The 22297-nt window shown below is 34.9% G+C and overlaps 1 protein-coding gene across 3 annotated transcripts in view; it reads left to right on the top strand.

Moving 5' to 3' along the window:
• Positions 1 to 22297, top strand: part of LOC126828352 (alpha-aminoadipic semialdehyde synthase, mitochondrial) — a 219948-nt gene that overhangs the window by 88425 nt on the left and 109226 nt on the right. For 2 of the 3 annotated variants that reach the window (XM_050558072.2, XM_050558074.2), the window contains exons 6-11: positions 2794 to 2872; positions 3266 to 3393; positions 4082 to 4356; positions 4552 to 4663; positions 11877 to 11936; positions 15336 to 15406. In XM_050558072.2, the coding sequence (XP_050414029.1) occupies positions 2794 to 2872; positions 3266 to 3393; positions 4082 to 4356; positions 4552 to 4663; positions 11877 to 11936; positions 15336 to 15406 (725 nt within the window). Of the gene's footprint in view, positions 1 to 2793; positions 2873 to 3265; positions 3394 to 4081; positions 4357 to 4551; positions 4664 to 11876; positions 11937 to 15335; positions 15407 to 15867; positions 16135 to 22297 lie in introns of those variants that run through there. The other variant, XM_050558076.2, reaches the window with a different exon arrangement.

Genomic DNA, 22297 nt, shown 5'->3' with positions numbered 1-22297 from the left:
GGACAATTCTGTAATTGCATAAAAGCGGCTATTATAAATTACATGTTCTGGAATGAGGATCTTTGGATTGTATGCGATGTAAATTTAGTAAAAAGCTAAAGCAATTTTAGTTTAAATATATTATAAATTACAAGTTCTGGAATGAGGATCGTTGGATTGTATGCGATCTAAATTTAGTGAAAAGCTAAAGTAATTTTAGTTTAAATATATCATTTGTGTGGAAATTATCACTGTTCGGTTGGTTGTGCCGTATTATTTATCAGTATGGAGATTTCTGTTTTATGGATATTGCTATTGAAGGTAAGATGCACAATTTACGCAATGTGGCACGTTTTTATAAATTCAATAAATGTCAAACGGTGAGTGCGTGTCTTTTTAGTAATAAAGCAGAAATATATTTCTGTTGTTTTTGCTGGATTTACTCTCTATATTCCCGTGGATATTCAAACTGGGCACTGACTGCTGGGTATTTATAAATGACGACATTACATTCGCCTTTCCGTATACGATAGATTAAGGTCCGTATTTTTATTTCATTAAATTCAACTTTATATATATGGTACACAATACAAAAGACACATAAGAGAAACGTAGATCATAGCGAGCACACACGCCTGTCTAAAGACCTGTCTTTAATTATACAAAGACCTGCGTAAAACACACGGTCGAATGATAAATCGCACAGTAAAACAGTTTTACTTCCCAAATTTTGATTTAACACGTACGTGTCAGTGTCAGATAAAGCCTGTTGGCCCTTGATTATACTCCTTTTGATGCAGTTATCGCAACTAGCGAGAAAACAAGCCAATTAAACAATACACAACATTGACATTCATTTTTTACTGGTCGGTTAATTAACACACCTCTACTGAAAACGCACTGTCGCACAGTTTTTCACCCCTAGTGTTAATTAACTCACCTCTCAGACAGTTTTTCACACTTGTTAATCAACACACCTTATTTACAGTTTTAACGCGGTAATACCGAGTAATAGTTGGAAAATTAATTTTCTTTCGATACACGTACAAATAACAACCATGACTGAGAAATATATGGTGGCTGTGCACAGATTCACCCTTTAGCAGTTCTCAGTGTCTAGCGACAAAAGTGATTATCCGATCTGTATGAAATTTATATATGTATCGTTTAAATTAGAAAAAAAAACAAAGCCTATTGAATTTCAGCAATTTCCGCTAAGTACATCTAGAGTTATGGCTCTTGTTTTACTTTGTTGAACCTTGTGAACGTTCGAACGACAAAAGTTATGATCCGATCTGTATGAAATTTATATGCATTATTTGAATTAGTAAAACGAAAAAGCCTGTCGAATTTCAACAATTTCTGTAGATTCCTTCCAGAGTTACGGCCCTTGTTTTAGTTTTTAGAACCTTGTGAACCCTCAAATGACGAAAATTATAATGTCATCTGTATGAAATTGTCTATTAAATTCCCCTAATTGCCTACAAAAGAATAAATATGCGGCAACCCTTGTCGACTCCTCGGATGATTTAGCTGCTGTGGGCGTATGTTTTGTTGCCTGGCAACCTATCTTGATGATTAACGAGTCGATGGTTATTTTAGTTGTGATATTATATAGAATTAGTTCCATGGTTTTCTTATTGAAAGCTCTATTCTTTAAATTTAATATTTTGTGCTGGTAAATAATTTCCATTTAGCAGAGTGTTCGTTAAAGGACAATATTGGTGGCAGTCATTATCACATATGTGTTAGAGCCTGTTAAACACATTCCAAATATACTTTTACCCCATAGATCATTGCTACGATAGCTGAGTAATACAGGTTTCCCGAATCGGAAGTGACGAACGCCAAAGGAAAACCATTGGCCGAGAAAGTTCATCCAGATTTTCCGGCGTGGTTCTCCCTTGTAAGTGATGCAGGACGGAGGGGCTGACAAGGAAAGCTGTCTAGTCGTTCGGATGGGACGAAAAACCGAGGCCCCGTGTACACATTGGCGTGCACGTAATAGATCTCTTGGCAGTGGAATTCGATATAAGAGTAGGCCGTAGTGCCGCTGTCCGGGCAAAATTTCCCTCATAGCACACTGTATGGCGTATGCCCGTCTTCATTAGCCCAGCTTAGGAGCAGAACAGTAGGACGTTAAACTCCATTTCATTTCATATCATTTCCAAAGGAAAACACGAGTCACCGCTCTATATAACTGACTGAAGCGACGAGTGATAACAGATACACGGCCGAATATCTGCTCACTAATAATTCTTTTGAAGACCAACAGTTGTTGTGTGAGACTGTGAGAGGATATCTGACAATTCATAAAAAGAATTGACTGCCACTAGATAAGAGAACACGAAAGAAAAACAGAAAAAGTCCGTGCATTACCATGTTTTTATAAGGTATAGATAGAATATAAACAAGGGAATGTACGGGCTATTTCTATTTTTCTCGTGTTCTTTTATCTAATGACATTCAATTACTTTATTGAATTGTCAGATATCCTCTTACAGTCCCATATAACAACTTTTGGTCATCGAAGGAATTATTAGTGAGTAGAAATTCGACCGTGTATCTGTTATCACTCGTCGATTCAGTCAGTTATATAGAGCGGCGACTCGTGTTTTCCTTTGGCGTTCGTCACTTCCGATACGGGAAACCTGTATTACTCAGCCATCGTAGCAATGATCTCTGTGCTAAAAATATATTTGGAATGTGTTTAACCAGCTCTAACACATATGTGATAATGACTGGCACCAATATTGTCCTTTAAGACAGCAGAAATAGGAGAATGTACAAAAAACTTTTTTTTTTGTATTAAAGGGAGCTCAAGAAGTATTCCAAGAATTACCACATGAATATATTGAACCAGAATATTTACCAAAAATAGCTCGACAAGGCAGTAAGTTTAATATAATAAATATATTACAAAACAGCTGAAGCAAGTTTAGTGTGAATTTATCACTGATCTCCTGTCTTCATTAGCCTAGTCGGAGCAGAACAGTAGGGCATTAAACCCCATTTCATTTCATTTATCACTGATCTGTCATCTATGTAGGCTGTGCGTTTGATCCACGATCGTACCAGATTAACCTATTGGTTTGCCCAGTGTTGTATATCCCAGTACTCTTTGAATTGATTTAGTAGAAATATACTATGCAGTATGTTAGTCTCAAAATTACCTTGTGGCGGTGTTGATGGTATTTCAAAACTTACTTCTGCTCCTCTTTTCATATCTAGCTTCATATCTACTTAACTGATTTTACAGTAGTTTTGCTTGTAATGCTTATTTCAGGCACTAGTAAAGTGTATGTTTGTGTGGTGAGTAGAGATGATCACTATATTCGTAAAGATGGTGGAAAATTTAATGCAGACGAATTTGAAGAGCATCCAGAACTTTATGCTTCAGCTTTCAGTCATAAGGTAAATTTGTTTTTATGATTTATCAATTATTATTATTGAGATTTTTTTTATATAGCATTATTTCCACAAAGAGTGCTCAAAGGCACTTTACAATAAATTAATGAAGTAAAAAAATCACAAATGTTCAAATTACAAATATCATGAACATTAAAAGTAAAATATAATTTGTCTTGGTAACCAAGGCTATGGATGAATGAACAGTCAAAGGCACGGGAAACAATTCAAATCAACATTTGTATTTGAAGAGCCCCAGGGAAGAACGATCTAAAGCACTTCTTCAACGAACCCTAGTTAATGGCGCCATCTGGTAGCAAATTGTGTAAGCTGTGGAACAATCAATTTCAGGTAAAAACGATTGGAGTCGCATCGAACCAAAGGCCCTTTTGAAAATGAAATGGCCTCCCGAGCAATATGTCCTTCGTACCCTTTATTTGACCTTAATTTGGCTGAAAATTAGAAGTCAGTTGTTGTACTGGTAATTATGATTCGTATTAAACATCATTTTGAAGTTGTAATTAAACCCACTCGTTGTTCTGTTCGCGTCAAGCATGCTCGTCCAAAAGTCTGTTTTGCCTTTTATGCGAAAAGACAAAAATGTGACTTAGATCGTTCTTCCCCAGGACTCTTCATATTTCTACAGAACTTGATAGTAGTTAATTAGTTTATTGAATGATTCTTTCTTTCTTAGATTGCTCCCTATGCGTCAGTTATTATAAATGGCATTTACTGGGCACCAAATTCTCCAAGACTTATCTCCATACCAGAAGCTAAAGTACTTCTCCGTCCACTAGATTCACCTTGGATACCTTCCAGTCCTGGATGTCCACAGCTACCACATCGTCTGCTAGCTATCTGTGATATTTCAGCTGATCCCGGTGGTTCAATAGAATTCATGAAAGAATGTACAACTATTGATAAACCATTTTGTTTATATGATGCTGAACAAAATATGGAAACTGAAAGGTATACATAAAGATATACAAATCAGATATATCAGCACCGGTCAGAAGTGTACAAAAATAGTCTTTTTACATAAGGCCTTAAGCATATCTTTGGAATCAATAAACATGAAGATGTCAGAAATTTTACTAATTCATTTTTAGGTCTGAACAACTTAAATGAAATGAAATGTTGTTAAAGATATGTTTTATATTATAGTTTTGCTGGTAGTGGTGTACTAATATGTTCTATAGACAATATGCCAGCACAGATACCTAGAGAAGCTACAGATTTCTTTGGTAGTTTACTTCTTCCTTATATTCATGACATGGTAAGTTGTTACACCATATTTTATATGATATGGTAAGTTGGTACACCATATTTTACATGACATGGTAAATTGGTACACCATATTTTACATGACATGGTAAGTTGGTACACAATATTGTACATGACATGGTCACTTGATACAGAGTATTTTACATGATATGGTAAGTTGGAACACAATAATTTACATGCCATGGTAAGCTGATACACAGTATTTTGTATTACATGGTAAGTTGTTACACAGTATTTTACATCACATGGTAAGTTCATAAGTTAGTACACAATATTTTACACAACTCTCACCTGACAAGTGCTATTTCCACCAATTGCAATAAGACATATATTTTTGGCAATTAAATTTTGAATCTGTTTTTTTGGGGTGATAACTTTTTGTTACACAGTATTTTAGAGTAGTTCATGGCTCAATAATTTGTCCTTATAAAAACTGACAAGCTAATCTGTCTGACTGCACCGTCGAGGAGATTTTCTGGAGTGAGCAACGGTTAATCCCGAGCACGGTGGAGTTGGAGATCGCAGCAAATATACTCTTAAAAAAAAGTAGGGGATATTCAGAAACAGTACAAAACTGCAGAAATGCACTGCTGTTTTTATTAGAGGTAACCAGTGTATGTTAATAACAGGCCCCATTTCACTCGCAAAGAGATACACTGTCAAAAGTAAAAATGGACGTTTTTGATTTTTGTCTTAATGAGTAATTGCTCCAACCAATCCTCAGACATTCAGCAATTCGTCGTCGCATGCTCCTAATCAGCCGTCCAATCATGATTTGGGGCAATCTGACCCACTCCTCTTGCAGTGCCACGGCCAATTCTTGCAGTGTTGTCGGTTGACATTGACGGCAACGAACACGTCTCCCGATCAAATTAAACGTAACACACTAAAGCAAAGATACGCTAAACAGTAAATCTTATGCAAGAACCGATAGGAAAGCAAACATGGATAGGATAAACCAGCAAACAGCAGTTTTCATCAACCCTTCCTTGAAGTGTCAAATTTGACAATTAACCCCTCCCACGTGTATGGCGCTATTGCGTGTCGCACATGCAGCTCAGTGGTTCTGTTGGGGCGATAAGTTCTTCATCTGTGAACATACTCTCAAAGCATGTCAAGTGTCCATGACTATTTATCATATCACAACCTGCATAGGTATTTGCATTTTAATATCCCCTACTTTTGTTGAAGAGTATATATGTCACAAATAGCTATTAAAAAAACATGTATTGGTATATAAAGCCGAGTAAAAAATACACCCATTACGCGCTTGGACTTTCGTGGGTATTTTACAGCAAACGTGAACAAAATTTTTGATTTTGGCGATTTTGGTACAGAGATAGCTATAATATCTTTGTTTCTTTTCTAATTTTCAAACTCATGAGCACGGCAAGATAAACTCATTACAACACTTTGAGATTTACTTTTATTTAGTGGTTACAACCTTCATTTACCTGCCGCTCTGGTGAGTTTAGGAAATAAATATTTGCTAGCTCTAAATATGCAGAACTATTTGAGACCGGAAAATAACCGAAACATTATTTTTATTTGTAGACACTTTTCAGTGTAAATTATTTTTAGGGTATCTTATTTAATTATTTTGTGGCCTTAAGCGTTGATCGACAGATTTTTTTCTAGATCTGAGACTGAGCCCCGCAAGATGGCATCCACCAATGATTTGCTATCCAGCATTGGATTGGACAGTACCCCTATGATTTGAGCACTCATGGCAAAAATCACAAATTGGATTACACTAGGCATTGTTAATAAATTCCTGACAACTTCCGCGCATTGGTCTATCATAACTGCTTTACATGACGACTGAGTGACGTTTGATGACAAAGACATTCAAAATAGGCTGGTCAGACTGAAGACAAAGACTAGGAAGCTGCGACGATTTTCTTGACACCCCATTTTCCCCCGGGATAACCGCATGTTTGGCTGTCGCGGGACTAAAATCTAATTACACTCCTTCAAAATCTACAGTTCAAACAATATCATGTGAGCGTGTCAGTGTATCTTTAAAACATGTATCGGAAACCTTAAAGTCGGCGAAAAATACCACCCTTTATACAGACGAAACTACAAAATATGACTCTAAATTCGGCACATATGCAATAACCGCTGACTCGACACATACACCACATATTCTTGGTCTTCGTGAAATGGCTGATAAATCTGCACAAACTACATTTAGTAAATCCGTTATTTTCGAAATTAAAAATACCATGTCAGACAGAGCCAGCACCGAAAAGCTTTTAATTCTTTATTTACACAATACAGAGGCAGTATTTGCACTAAATTAGTAGAAAACTGGTCAGATTTATCAGATTCAGAGCGAAATATTCATATGAATATTAATAATTTCGTTTGTGGTCTTCATTTATTAACTGGTTTGGCGGATAAAAGCGTATATATGTCACAAATAGCTATTAAAAAAACATGTATTGGTATATAAAGCCGAGTAAAAAAATACACCCATTACGCGCTTGGACTTTCGTGGGTATTTTACAGCAAACGTGAATAAAATTTTTGATTTTGGCGATTTTGGTACAGAGAAAGCTATAATAGCTTTGTTTCTTTTCTAATTTTCAAACTCATGAGCACGGCAAGATAAACTCATTACAACACTTTGAGATTTACTTTTATTTAGTGGTTACAACCTTCATTTACCTGCCGCTCTGGTGAGTTTAGGAAATAAATATTTGCTAGCTCTAAATATGCAGAACTATTTGAGACCGGAAAATAACCGAAACATTATTTTTATTTGTAGACACTTTTCAGTGTAAATTATTTTTAGGGTATCTTATTTAATTATTTTGTGTCCTTAAGCGTTGATTGACAGATTTTTTTCTAGATCTGAGACTGAGCCCCGCAAGATGGCATCCACCAATGATTTGCTATCCAGCATTGGATTGGACAAGTACCCCTATGATTTGAGCACTCATGGCAAAAATCACAAATTGGATTACGCTAGGCATTGTTAATAAATTCCTGACAACTTCCGCGCATCGGTCTATCATAACTGCTTTACATGACGACTGAGTGACGTTTGATGACAAAGACATTCAAAATAGGCTGGTCAGACTGAAGACAAAGACTAGGAAGCTGCGACGATTTCCTTGACACCCCATTGTCCCCCGGGATAACAAATAGCGGACAAGACTCCATCAGCAGATACTAGTGAAATTAATTTCATAAATAAAGAGACTCAGACATCTGCCAATGCGATCATAACTGATTTATGTAGGAAAAATAAGTATTTGAGGCAATTGTCAAAGTGTCATAAAGAACAATCGCCCAGTTAAAAAACAGTTGTATGATGTCGAAAATCAAAGATGTACCCCAGAATGCCATAATTTGGTCATGGAACTTAAACAAGCGGTTGCCATGCAAGATACGCCCACCTTTTGTAAGAGATTGACAGAGAACGAGCTAAAAAAATAGTGTGATTTTTTGTACAATAAGGGGGCCATAATCCAGGAAGATATGATTCGATATGCACGAATATCAAAAGGCACAGAGATGAAATTTATATGCATCATTTAAATTTGTGAAACAGGTCTATTGAATTTCATCAATTTCCGCCAATAATTTCTAGAGTTTTGGCGATTGTGAACGTTTGAATGACAAAAGTGATCATGTGATCTGTATGAAATTTATATGCATTATTTAAATTAATAAAACGAAAAAGTCTGTCAAATTTCAACAATTTCTGTAGATTACTTCCAGAGTTGAGACCCTTGTTTCAGTTTGTAGAACCTTGTAGAACCTTGTATGGAACTGTCTTGTAAAGGCCCCCAATTACCTACAAAGGAATAAATATGAGACAACCCTTGTCGACCGCTTAGATGATTTAGCTGCTGTGGGCGTATGTTTTGTTGCTTGGCAACCTATCTTTATCCGATTTTGTTGAAACTTGAAATGTAAGTTTATAACCCAAAGATCTTGGTTCCTTTCGATATTCGCGCATATCAGACCGTAACTTCCTGAATTATGGCCCCTGATTGTACGGAAAATCGCAGTTTTAGCTTGTGGACCCTATAGAGGTCACATAACCCACAGATTTTGGTTCCTTTCGATATTCGCGCATATCGGACCGTAACTTCCTGAATTATGGCCCCTGATTGTACGAAAAATCATGTTTTTAAGCTTGTAGACCCTATGGAGTTCACAATTTTATTCCGATTTGAAAACGTTTGAATACATTACCGTTACACCTGAATGACTGATATGTTCGAATTTTGTGAAAATTGGACCAATTTTATTCCGATTTAAAAACGTTTGAATATATTACCATTACACCTGAATGACTGATATGTTCGAATTTTGTGAAAATTGGACCAAAACTACCGGACAAAATAGCAGCCCCTCATACGCAAAGAGTGTAAAAATTTTGATCCGATTTTGATCAAACTTGAAATACATGTTTAAAACCCAATATATTGGATTTTAACTTCTTGAATTATGGCACTTGACTGTACAAAAAATCGTGTTTTTAGCTTGTGGTCCCTCTAGAGGTCACAATTATTATCGTAGTATTATTTTGTAGTATTCTATAGAATTCTATAGAAAATCGGCCCAAAACTGACAGACAAAATGGCCGCCCTTTGTTCTCAAATAGCGTAAAAATATGGTATATCAAGATTGTGGACCCTATAGAGGTCACAATTTTTATCCGATTTTGTTGAAACTTGAAATGTAAGTTTATCACCCAAAGATCTTGGTTCCTTTCGATATTCGCACATATCGGACTGTAACTTACTGAATTATGGCCCCTGATTGTACGAAAAATCGCGTTTTTATCCGATTTAAAAAAAACGTATTATTATATCACCGTTACACAACAAGGACGACTGAGTCTGAATTTCATGAAAATCGGACTAAAAATGACAGACAAAATGGCCACCCTTTGTTCTCAAATAGCGTAAAAATATGGTATATCAAGGTTGTGGACCCTATAGAGGTCACAATTTTTATCCGATTTTGTTGAAACTTGAAATGTAAGTTTATAACACAAAGATCTGAGTTCCTCTCGACATTCGCGCATATCGGACCATAACTTCCTGAATGATGCCCCCTGATTGTACGAAAAATCACGTTTTTAGCTTGTGGACCCTATAGAAGTCATAATTTTTATCCGATTTAAAAAAACGTATAATTATATCACCGTTACACCCTAAGGACGGCTGAGTTCGAATTTCGTGAAATTCAGCCCAAAATTGACAGACAAAATGGCCGCCCTTCGTTCTCAAATAGCGTAAAAACATGGTATATCAAGGTTGTAGACCCTATACAGGTCACAATTTTTATCTGATTTTGTTGAAACTTGAAATGTAAGTTTATAACCCAAAGATTTCAGTTCCTTTCGATATTTGCGCATATCGAATTGTAATTTCCTGAATTATGGCCCTTGATTGTAGGAAAAATCACTTTCTTTTTAGCTTGTTCTCTACCATCTCTCGAAAATGTGGGCATAATCTGCCTGGCAGCCACTGGTTAAGTAAAGTAGATCAATAAAGAAATTGCAAAAAGACCTTACCTGTAAAAATTCTTATGCACTTTAACAAATCTGTGTAGTTGTAAAATTACAGCATAAGCGACATGGTAATGTAAATTGCACCTGTCTGTGCGATTGTTTACTTGTCATGAAAATGCAATTGTTGAGTGCACAAAAGTTTAACGTCTCACAAATAAACACTTTAATGATATTCTGATTTTAATTTCCTGAATACTTATTACTATCTACTAAATGCAACGGGTATGATTCCACGTTGAAACTGATACAGGTGTCGCTAATCCCATATGGATAACATATTGGACCCAGATGCCATATAGATATGATATTGGCCCCAGATACATATGTGGGAAATCCCATATGGATACCATATTGGACCCAGACATATTCTGATTTTAATTTCCTATCTACTATTAGTAATACTATTATTACTATCTACTAAAGGCAACGGGTATGATTCCACGTTGAAACCGATACAGGTGTATCTTTATTTACACAATACAGAGGCAGTATTTGCACTAAATTAGTAGAAAACTGGTCAGATTTATCAGATTCAGAGCGAAATATACATATGAATATTAATAATTTCGTTTGTGGTCTTCATTTATTAACTAGTTTGGCGGATAAAAGCGTTCTGGAATTGAAAAAATTTGAAGAACTTATTTTTTAAAACGCCATTTCATGGTTACCGGTTTAATATCATTTTTCACAATGCCGCAATTGTAACTTATATGGCCAACCATGTTAAAACTTTTCTTGGTGATTTTGGCGCAGAAAATCGATTAACCCTAAGCATTTCATTAGATATTAAAATTCCTGTATTCCTTATAGAATGCCAGGCTTTGGGTTTGTAGCATTATAAACAGTTAAAGGCTCAATACCACTCTTGTTGTAACTGAATAATATGTCCCAATCTTTATTCTGGTCAACAAATTGTACTATTTTACAGTATTCCAATTAATTGATGATACAAATTTCATCTTAACACACCTAATTTAAAAAATTGGAAAAATTGAACTAAATGATATGAAAAGCCTGACGTAAAGCTTTTCAAATGTTTCTTGGATTTAAAAATATTTTTGAACCCTCTGGACAAGTAAAATAGGATTTAATGGATAATTTACACAACAGGTAGGACACTAACACATCTAGTACTTAGAATAAGGCTATTTTTTATTTTCTGGAGCTGTCAAGCCAGCAAGAGTGTTATTGTCCCTTTAATATTAAGACATTTGAAGGCGTGGGTATATTGTTAAAACAACTAAGCGTTTGCGCATGCGCACACATGTCAAATTCAATCGTCTCATAGAGTGTATTCCGTTACTTCGCAGCAAGGAAATAAACGATGTTTTCCGACTGCGATAAAGAAATTTTGTTTCAGGGGCATGCACAGTTGTATTGCGACCAAGGGACATAGCTCTTATTCTCACTAAGAGTTATCTGCCTTGATTATGGAAACCGGGTAGATTTTGAAGCATTTATAACATATTTCCAAATGGTTATATCCTCAAAAATCAAATGTGGTCAGACTTCCATTGTTGATGAATGAAGTTTTTATGGTAAGTCTTATCATATAATGTTAAAATAATCCCGAAATAGTGTCTGTTTGTTGTAAAATAATTTGAGCATGAATCACTCTAGCTAATGTGCAGTGGTGAGTATGATTGATTTATTTTCAATATTTCAGATCAAATCTAATGCCAAAACTTCATTTGAAGACTATGACGCAAATCCTGTAGTAAAAAACGTAAGTACATAATTTTGAGTTCAAAAATCCTGAAGAGCCTTCTTGGGAACAAATATAACAAAAAAATTTTCCTTTCTGTATAGCACACTGCAGGGCTTCCACTTTAAAATTTTCACTGCCGGTCATTTTTGATAATCCACAAAAACTTTGCAAAGTAAATTCATATTTCATGTTTTTTATTCATGGTAGGGTATTGTGAATTCACATGTCAATACCACTTTGTCAGCATGGGGTACACAAAAAATTATATATTGGATTTAAAAATGAAATATTAGTAATGGCTTATAATAATTATTTATTAATTAAATATTCCCTTTTGGCTACTTAAATAATCAAAATAGCTGAATTCGCCATACAAAAACCATTCCAGTAGCTCACACGTAATTACCATGTGCTCTATAGAAAACCCACTGACCTGGATAATTTTGAGTTGTAATACAATAACTTTGAAATGAAGATAAATATATAACTATCCACGGCATATATCTCACATTTATTGGTTTTAGACCATTTCTTAAGGCATTAAGGACTGCAGAATTGAGACGTAAATCCTAATAATGAATAACTAAATAACTAATGGATAAGTAACTTCACAGCTAGCGACACTAGCGCCCCCTAGAATATCGTCATGTATAAGAGTAACCATATATCCACAACATTTTTGCAACAGGTGGAATTATTAATATTGCTGCACAATAGCACTGGAATACGTAATTTTCTTAATGTTTTGATAAGCAAGTTAACTAATCTCTAGATGTTATTTCTACAATTCCCACAAGGCCGTCATACCGCTATAAATAAAATATAATGCATTTTTCTCCCAACACGTGCGTTTTTGGGGATTTATGTAATTTCTATGCTGTTTTTATTTAATATATGACAGTTGGTTGGATTCGAAGAGCAGTACTTCATATTAATTGCTCTTTTTTCGAAGATCATAATAATGTTGTTTACATTGTGCATGACCGTAATTGCGGTAAATAGCTTTGTTGTAGAAAATTCTTATGACACGTGGACAATATGGGAGCACTCAAATAGTGAATGATTAACAATGGACCGCTTCATGCCATTGATAGGATTTCCACATATCAATTAACTTTCATTGTTCTGCTACCAGACACTCATCATGAAATATCAACACAACACTCAGTATAATCTGTTGCCGACTATGTATACGACTCTTATAACACCAATCACAAGATAATGTGGTTTCAATATGTGTGCATTATTCTGTACTGGCCGTACAATTGTATAGTTACATAGTGGAGATCGAACGTAGTCATGTTTGAAAATTGTGTTTTGAAAGAAAGGTTCTTTTTTCCTGCGTGGAAAATGACCGATGGGTCAGATCTAGTTACTGTCATTTTCCATAGACCTAGGTCTTGACCGTCATATACGGCGGACGTGGAACCCATGGCACACTGTATGGCATAACCCAACTTCTTTATCCTGGATGGTGCAGAAAAGTAGGATGTTAAACCCTGTTTTATTTTTCGTTTTATTCCCAGAAAAAATGCTACAATTTATAATGACATTAAAATAACATCAGAAAATGGTCTTTCCTTATAATCAGGGCTGCCGACAACCAGTATTGCATGTAGAAATATTGTCGTTGCCACGTTGTTTTCAAATTTATAGACAAGGATTAGGGAAAAATGATGGCATTATATTGTATTAATTAATGTCTTTAACATATTGTCTAATATGTACTCAGATCAAATGAAGAATGAGTGACAGATTGTTATATAAAAAAAGAGTCATAATGTGGTAAACATTCAATTCTAGGTTGATAACCATATATCTTGTGAGAAATTTCTGCGGTAAGTTTCCACTATCCATATAAGGGTGGGTTTCGACATCATTAGGCTAATTGACCAATCTCTTTAATTATTTACATCATATTTGACCAGTTAGATAATTGAACATCAAAACCCAAAGCTACAAAACTCCTATTTGTGAGTATTCGTGAGACAGCAGCTTGATTCCAGTAGGAAAAGATGTAGAAATTTTTATCAGCAGACTCACCCCAGCAAGTCTGGCTGGTTGAGGTTTGAGAGAATGACCTTACTGTTATTGTACTATGCTTGTATCTATGTATCTGGCTATGATATATAAAATGTAAAAACGAATGGTGCATTGTTATAACTACTGAGAAGACAAACGTCTTAAATATTTGGATAAGAAGAGAATATATAATACTATGGGGTCTATATACTGTGGAGGTTACCTAAGTTCTGTAGAGAGGTTCTGGTTAATGTTTCGTCGTCGTTAGCTAGTACCACTGACAACAAGAACTAGGCTAACAAGAATATGTCTGGTTTAAAGTCGGGCAATAACATCATAGTCTGATAATCCAAATATGGTAGTCCCCTGTGTTAGAAACGTGGTTAGCCGCCATCCTAGGTGCCCATATAAGTATACTGTGTTGAAATCCAGGGTAGCGTCTGTGCAGCTGACAAATCCGATAAAGGAGGTACCTGGTCAATTTCCTGGGGCTCAATACTGACTCATGCATGTATCATCTTTACATAAGAAAGAGCGATTTAAGTTTCTTTAGATATCATTGGGAGGCTGGGAACACCACAGCCTCGTGGGCTGAGAGGCTGGGAAATAAACATCATTTGGATTTGAGCACCCCGTTAAGTCGTAGGCGAGCCATATGATGTTAGGGGGTAGATCAGTAAACTTGCCCTATGAAATGGTGGGGTAATTGATCACAATGTGAAGTAAGAAAAGATGCCTGGGTCATATGTAGGATGTGGCGACCGGAATCAATGGCCCGCTTTCTACGTCTGACAAAAGACCCATGGTGCTACACGCAGCTTAATCTGCGATACATATTTTGTCCATTGCTAATCAAAAATTATAATCTAACGTTTTTGATTCACAGTAACTGCGAATCATTAATATGCCTGTCATTTTGGATATTGACACAAAGATTTATCTACATTTTGAAGACTAGAAGGCTTTCTCAACACTTTCAACGTGTATAAAATGTCAAATAAAATTTTATAAACAAAACCGAATTCTCCGTCTGACAGTTTCTTCTCGAACTACCAGACACAATTCATTATGCTATATAATACAGGGACATAACTCTATGAATAGGGACTATTTAACTGGAAATAGAGAATCAAATAGTACCACTCACGTTGTGAGACATGCCAATTTCGAGTAATTATATGTGTATTCAATTTGAAAAAAAATAAATCCAGTGTATTCCCCACGTATTGTAAATAAAATGTAAAAAATAAATACATGTAAACGTATTGTAAAATGAGAAATCAAAGTAAGAATTCCCATAAATTATTATTGTTTATATCGCGTGGGTCTATATTAATCAAATGTGAAAAATTACCGACAGCCCTGCTCATAACTACAATTGAACAATAATTTCAGGCTGTTATTGCTTCCAATGGACAACTTACACCTAATTATGAGTACATAGCAGAATTGAGAAAACAGTCAAAGTAAGTATTTATACTAGATATTTCAATAAGCGATCTAGCTGCCTTACTATCAGTTTGGATCAAAGCTCCCATACATGTGGCTCATGTGAACCAAATGGAAATATGTAAAGAAATGCACATGACATATAAGGTTTCTTCCTCCTTAATAGTCAATGTCCTGGTAAAGATGACAATCTGGTGCCTTTGTTAATGTGTGGCCTATAGATATGTTCTATCCAGACAAAAGTGTGATGTGTGGCAAGAACGTGTTGCTAACCACACATGAAAATGACATTTTTGTTCTTCCACATCTTCAGACAGTTGCACTGACCAGAATACAGGTTTCTGACAACATTGAAACAGAATAACCAGATTTATTCTTTAAAATAATCTAGCATGGTTCTTTTCAGAGCACAATTGCAATTTCAGAAAGCTATTTCCCTTTGTGTATAAAAATAAATTGTTTTGTTTATATTTTGTAGGTTAAGACGGTAGGGTGATTGGTTACTTAGCTATATAAATTTAACATTTATGTTGTCTAGTGGCGTCTAGTGCTGTGCAGTGAATATTCCAAATCATATTTCACAAAAAAAAACACAGAAAAATTATCATTGTCATTTCATCTTTAGGGTGTCATTTGCTTTCTTACTGATTAATCATCTAAATAGATATCAAATCCTGACATTTATAGATTTAGTTTCAAATTTGCCAAGATTTATCAGTTGGTCATAATCTAAAAGGAATCAGTTTCGAAGCAGTTATTTTCAAAGATTTATGTAGTATCCATCTATTGATAACTCATATGATTTAGCTGCTAGTGGCTGTAGGTTTTGTTGCCCTGTGCAACTTATTTTTCATCTTTTTATAACAATAATTTAATTGTCTCCTTTACAAATGGAGATTGTAGAGATAGAGCCCTGCTTACAATGTACTGCACTATAACCAATAACACTGCTTTTCAAAGTTACTACTACATTACTAAAGCTAATATTTATTTTTGTACACCAGCATTTATTTTCTGTTTGTCCACATCTCCTCATAGATACCCAAAAGATGAAATTATTTTTTGTTTTGTTTGAAATTGATTTGCATAATTTTTGGAGGACAAAGGTGTTCATGACTGTCAATGTTTTCAGATAATTCTTAGCTTCAAGAGTCCATTCATCATAATCTTCCATCATCATCATTATATATCACAGCCCATTTCATTTATTGATATGCAAAAGTTATAGACAGTTATTAAAGGACATGATTGTAGGTTTTGTTGACTGGCAACACAACGTAAATGATATGTTATATTTACTTCAATATCCGTGTTTCTTTTCAAATTAATTAAGATGTTAGATAAGTTTGTTTTTTAAAAGTTCAGACATTGATAATTCGGTAGAAATCTTTGCTTTTATTACATTTTGATTGTTAACATCCTTCTTCCCATTAAAAGGTTATTAATATTTTTAGATAGCTGCCTAATCTAACTTTAATATATATATATATATAACTAGGTAAGGTAGCCTACAGGTAATTTATAAAACTAGGGATTTGGGTGGATCATCATGGTCTTTTGTCACTTCAAAATTTTGATGTTATTGGAAATTCATATGTCTGGAACAAGTCGTTGCTATTTGTATTTTAGAGGGGAGCCGAGAGAAGTACCCCTTAATCAACAAATTGAAAAAATCGCTCCCCTAAAAAAAGCTCTGCCAGTTAAGAAAAGAAGAGTGATTTTGAAATTAAGGAAAGCGATCTCATATTAAGGAGAGTGTTTAATTCTAAAGATCAATAACTGCATGTTAGGGAGAAAAGCCTCCCCTCGGTCGACTTTCAGGTACGCGGCAGATGCTTGGCCTTAAAAAACAATAACTGCTGTAACAATTTGTCAGTATGATTTACACCAGGGCTCACACTGGCTTTCAATTTTTTTCCGCCAAAATGAATAATAATTTTTATATAAAAAAATGTTCATATTTTTTTCCCCGCCAACTAAAATATTTTATCTGCCAAAAATGTGTGATAACATGTAACAATTCTATTTCATTACCGGTATACAATATACAACACCTTACAAAATCTGTTGTTACATAAAACATTAGCCCAGGTTTAAGATGATTTACTAAGATCAGACTCTATTTTTGGTGACTTTAGTCTTTTTGCATGCCATTATTGCACAATATATTTTCAGTATTTACACGTCAAATCTCATCCATGGATTGTCAATTTTCTATAAATTTATGTTTTGCGTGTACACTAGGCCTATTGTTATTTTCAGGTACCGTAACAGTATCTGAATACTGATAGAATGATAGAAATTTCAATTTCATTTGTAAGAGATGCTTACAATCAGGCTTGTCGTTCATTCACTTGGAGCATTTTTGCAGCCGTAATTAAACATATGACGGACTGTTTTCTCGCTCAAGAATTGTCGCTATTCGAGTCGTTCTTACGTATCCGACCAATGGTTATTATATAATTCGAAATAATAATATCCGATTAGGGCATGCTTGTATATTTTGCATGCTGTATGAAGCCACAGTAAACGGAATTCAACTATGAAAATATTTAATTCTCTTTGAAAAGGATTTTCGGCCATTTTGATTATTCACATTTATTTTTTGGCAATAATCAATCAAGTGATCATTAATCCATGACAATTGGTTATATACGACTAGAATTTTAAGATTTTTGTCGCCAGTTCTCAAAAAGAATCGCCAGTACCCTAAACCTTTTTCGCCAAAATTATCGCCATAATCAAATTTTAATCGCCATTTCCATATTTTTATCGCAAATTGCGACTTTGGCGGCCGACAGCGTGAGCCCTGGTTTACACCAAACATTTATAAAGTTTAGTATAATAAGTATTTAATAATTAAATATTCCTTATTGGTTTTTCAATGGTGGTCATATGCCTGACCAAGTAGGCTTTATCTGGGCTACTCAGAAAGGTCATTGCACAAAAGAGAAATTATCTCCAGGATACAAATTACATACTACAAATAGTTGACCAGAGTTTTGATGGGTTCAAAGTTAAATTTTTATATGCCCACGATTTCATGTCGACGTATTATGTTGTCACCCCTGTCTGTCCGTCCACAATTTGTTTGTGGACACTCTACAACACAACTTTTATCCCAGTTTGACAAAACTTGAAATATAGGTCTATCTCCGAAAGAAGTCCGTTCCCTTCAATATTGGCATGTATCGGACCATAACTTCATGGATTATGGCCCCTGATTGTCTAGAAAAATCACGTTTTTAGCTTGTGAACACTCTAGAGGTCACAATTTTCATCTGATTTTGATGAAACTTGAAATACATGTTTATAACCCAAAGATGGTTCCTTTCAATATTTGGGCATATCGGATCGTAACTTCCTGAAAAGTGGCCCGTGATTGTACAAAATATCACGTTTTTAGCTTGTGGTCACTATAGAGGTCACAATTATTATCTGATTTAAAAAAAAACGTGTGAATTTATCGCCGTTACACCGTGATGTCCGTTGAGTTCTAATTTCGTGAAAATGGGACCAAAACTGCCGAACAAAATAGCTGCCCCTTGTACTCTCAAGGTCACAATTATTATCTGATTTAAAAAAAAAACCTCTGAATTTATCGCTGTTACACCGTAATGTCTGTTGAGTTTTAATTTTGTGAACTGCTGGACAAAATGGCTGCCCCTCGTACACAAATAGTGTAAACATATGGTATATCAAGGTCACAATTTTGATCCAATTTTCATGAAACTTAAAATACATGTTTATAACCCAAAGATCTTGGTTGCTTGCGATATTTGCGCATATCGGATAGTAACTTCCTGAATTATGGCCCTTGATTGTACAGAAAATCCCGTTTTTAGCTTGTGGTTCCTCTAAAGGTTACAATTATTATCCGATTTAAAAAAAAACATGTGAATTTATCACCGTTACACCGTAATGTTGGTCAATTTTGAATTTCATGAAAATCGGACCAAAACCGCTGGACAAAATGGCCGTCACACGTACCCAAATAGTGTGAAAATATGGTAAGGCCACAATTTTTTTCCAATTTTGATGAAACTGTAAATTTATGTTTATATCACAAAGATCTTAGTTCCTATCGGTCATCACACATATCAGAACGTAACTTCTATCACAATTTGTATTCAATTTATAAAACTGTTTAGATATATCACCGTTACATATCAATGAAGGTTGAATTCGATTTTCGTAAAAATCCGACCGAAACTGCCAGACAAAATGGCCGCTCCTTGTATGCAGATAGTGTAAAAGTATGTAATACCAAGATTGTGAGCCCTCTAGAGGTCACAGTTTTTGTCTGATTTTGATGAAACTTAATATATCTTTATAACACAAAGATCTAGACCCTATTGATTTTCGCGCATTTCAGACCATAGGTCACAATTTTTATCCGATTTTGATGAAACTTGAAATGTATGTTTATAATCCAAAGTTTGTGGTTCCTTTTGATATTTGCACATATCGGACCATAGCTTTTAACTTGTGGACCCTCTACAGGTCACAATTTTTATCCACAAGCTAAAATTAATATCCGATTGACTTTGAATATATACACAGTGTTTAAGGAAGGTCATGAGACGAAGAAGCCTGTTGATTTTCAACGATTTCCAATGATAACTGCCAGAGTTATGGCCCTTGATCACTTTGAAAAATCTTGTGGATGCCCTAGAGGCTAAAGTTAATATCCGATTGACTTTAGATTTATATACACGATGTTTAAGGTCATCAGATGAAGAAGCCTATGTTTTTCAAAGATTTCTCATAATTACTGTCACTTTAAAAAATCTTGTGGACGTTTTATACGCTGAAATTAATATCCGATTGACTTTAAATCTATACACAGTGTTTAAGGTCAGAGAAGAAGAAGCTTATTGATTTTCAACGATTTCCGATGATTACTGCCAGAGTTATGGCCCTTCATCGATTTTACAAATCTTGTGGATGCTTTTAGAGACCATAGTCATCATCTTATTAGGCTTTCACCTTCGGTGAAAGGCTATTGTTATTACTAAGATTAATTAGGCTTTCACCTTCGGTGAAAGGCTATTGTTATTACTAAGATTAATATTATTATTTATTTTTTTATTGGGGGAAGCTAGATCTCAGCAACTATAAGAAATAGAGGTTTGAAATTTGATTTTCTGTCGGAAAAGTGGTGTGCAGCTACTGCTTAAAGCTATTTCGAAATTTGTGCGCATAGCGGAAATGCGTCAAATCTTTAACGTGCACGAAAATTGAAAATCGGCCATTATTCTCTTAATTCTCAATGGATTCTTCAGATATTTACATTTTTGGATAGCTGGAGACATTTCTGAGCAGATAGCAGTTCTAAACTGTGGAAATTAGAAACTTTGTGGCTCTCATTTTTTTGGTGAAAACTGGAAAATTTTCAAAATTTTCTAAAATTTTTATTTTTGGGAATTTTGAAATTTCAGTTATATTTTTGGATAGCTGACATCAATCCGATTCCAACAATATAAGTTTTGTTCTGAAATTTTAACTTTGATTTTTCACTTTTTTTCGCATTTTGGTCAAATCGTAGAGTTCTTATTTTTTTAAAACGGCTCCAACGATTTTTCTGAAACTTCAGGAATATGAAGTCGAAGGACCAAACCAATCCATGAACTATAAATGAAAATCCTCTAATCACCGGAAGTAGTCAAGAAAGGTATCCAAACTTTGACAAAATTGTAAAAAGTGGGTGCCTGTGCGGAAAATGCGATGTATCAATTGTGTTCTTGGCGTGTAGTTAAAGTTTTATATTGTTTAATAGCCAATTGAATTGTCTATCAGATGGTACTTCAGCGACAAGTTTCTATCAAAAACTAAAAAAGTTATGTGACTTTGAAAAGTAAGGTATTTTGCGATTTCGAGCAATTTTAGACGCATGTTTCTCGGAAACGCCCCCAACGATTTTTTTAAAACTTTCTCAATCGAGAAACCACTGTATCATTTTTTGAAATGACAGGGGTAGCCGAAAAATGAGATCGAAAATCGAAAACGTTGTATTTTTACGATTTGGAGCATTTTTAGAGGTTTATTTCTCGAAAAGTCAACAAAATATTTTTTGGGAACTTCTTCTACAGAGAGGCCTATCAGTAGTGTTATATATAAAACCATTGTACAACAGTTCCAAATTTCAGGAGTAGCAGAACAAAGGGATCGAAAATTGAACACGGCACATTCATTGTTAAGTGAAACATAAGAGGGGATACAATCTGTACGTTTTGTCAACGTATAGAGCCAATTCAAGAGTGATGATATTTGAACTGAAATTATTTCAACTAAAATTATTTCAACTATGAGTGTTTTCTTCTATCCAATATATGGGTTTAGTGACCCTGTAACAGAGATAGTTGATAGCTGTGTGTAATAATTAGTCTTTGAATTAATATTGTTGCTTCTTTGTCAAAATTATCTTATACCGGTAATCATCTGGATAGAAATCGACGGCTCGCGCTGTTTATAAGAAAGTCGAATTTGTTAAGCAGTTGCAGTAGTATTGTACAGAAGTATCGAATATTGTACCTGTGATAAAAGGCGTGACGCTGTTTGAGCATGGACTCTATCTGTAATTAATATTAAAGTTTTATTAGTGACGTCAAATCTTTAACGTGCACGAAACCAGAAAATTGGCGATATTTCATTGAATATTCAATCAATTTTTGAACCAGTTACATATTTGAGTAGCTGACATGAACGCGATTCCGAAGTCCCGTGTACACATTGGTATGACCGTAAAAGATCCCTTGGCGGTTGGAATTCTATATAAAAGAAGACTAGCGCCGCTGTACGAGCATGTTTAGAGGTCATTTCGGGACTAACATATGGTTCATTATTTTAATAATTCGCTTGCGCGTAGGGGTCATTAGCAGTGGGAGGAAATCGAAGGACCCGGAGAA

This window comes from Patella vulgata, chromosome 7 (assembly GCF_932274485.2).
Source record: "Patella vulgata chromosome 7, xgPatVulg1.2, whole genome shotgun sequence".
NCBI lineage: Eukaryota > Metazoa > Mollusca > Gastropoda > Patellidae > Patella > Patella vulgata.
This window is presented reverse-complemented; position numbering and strand designations above follow the sequence as displayed.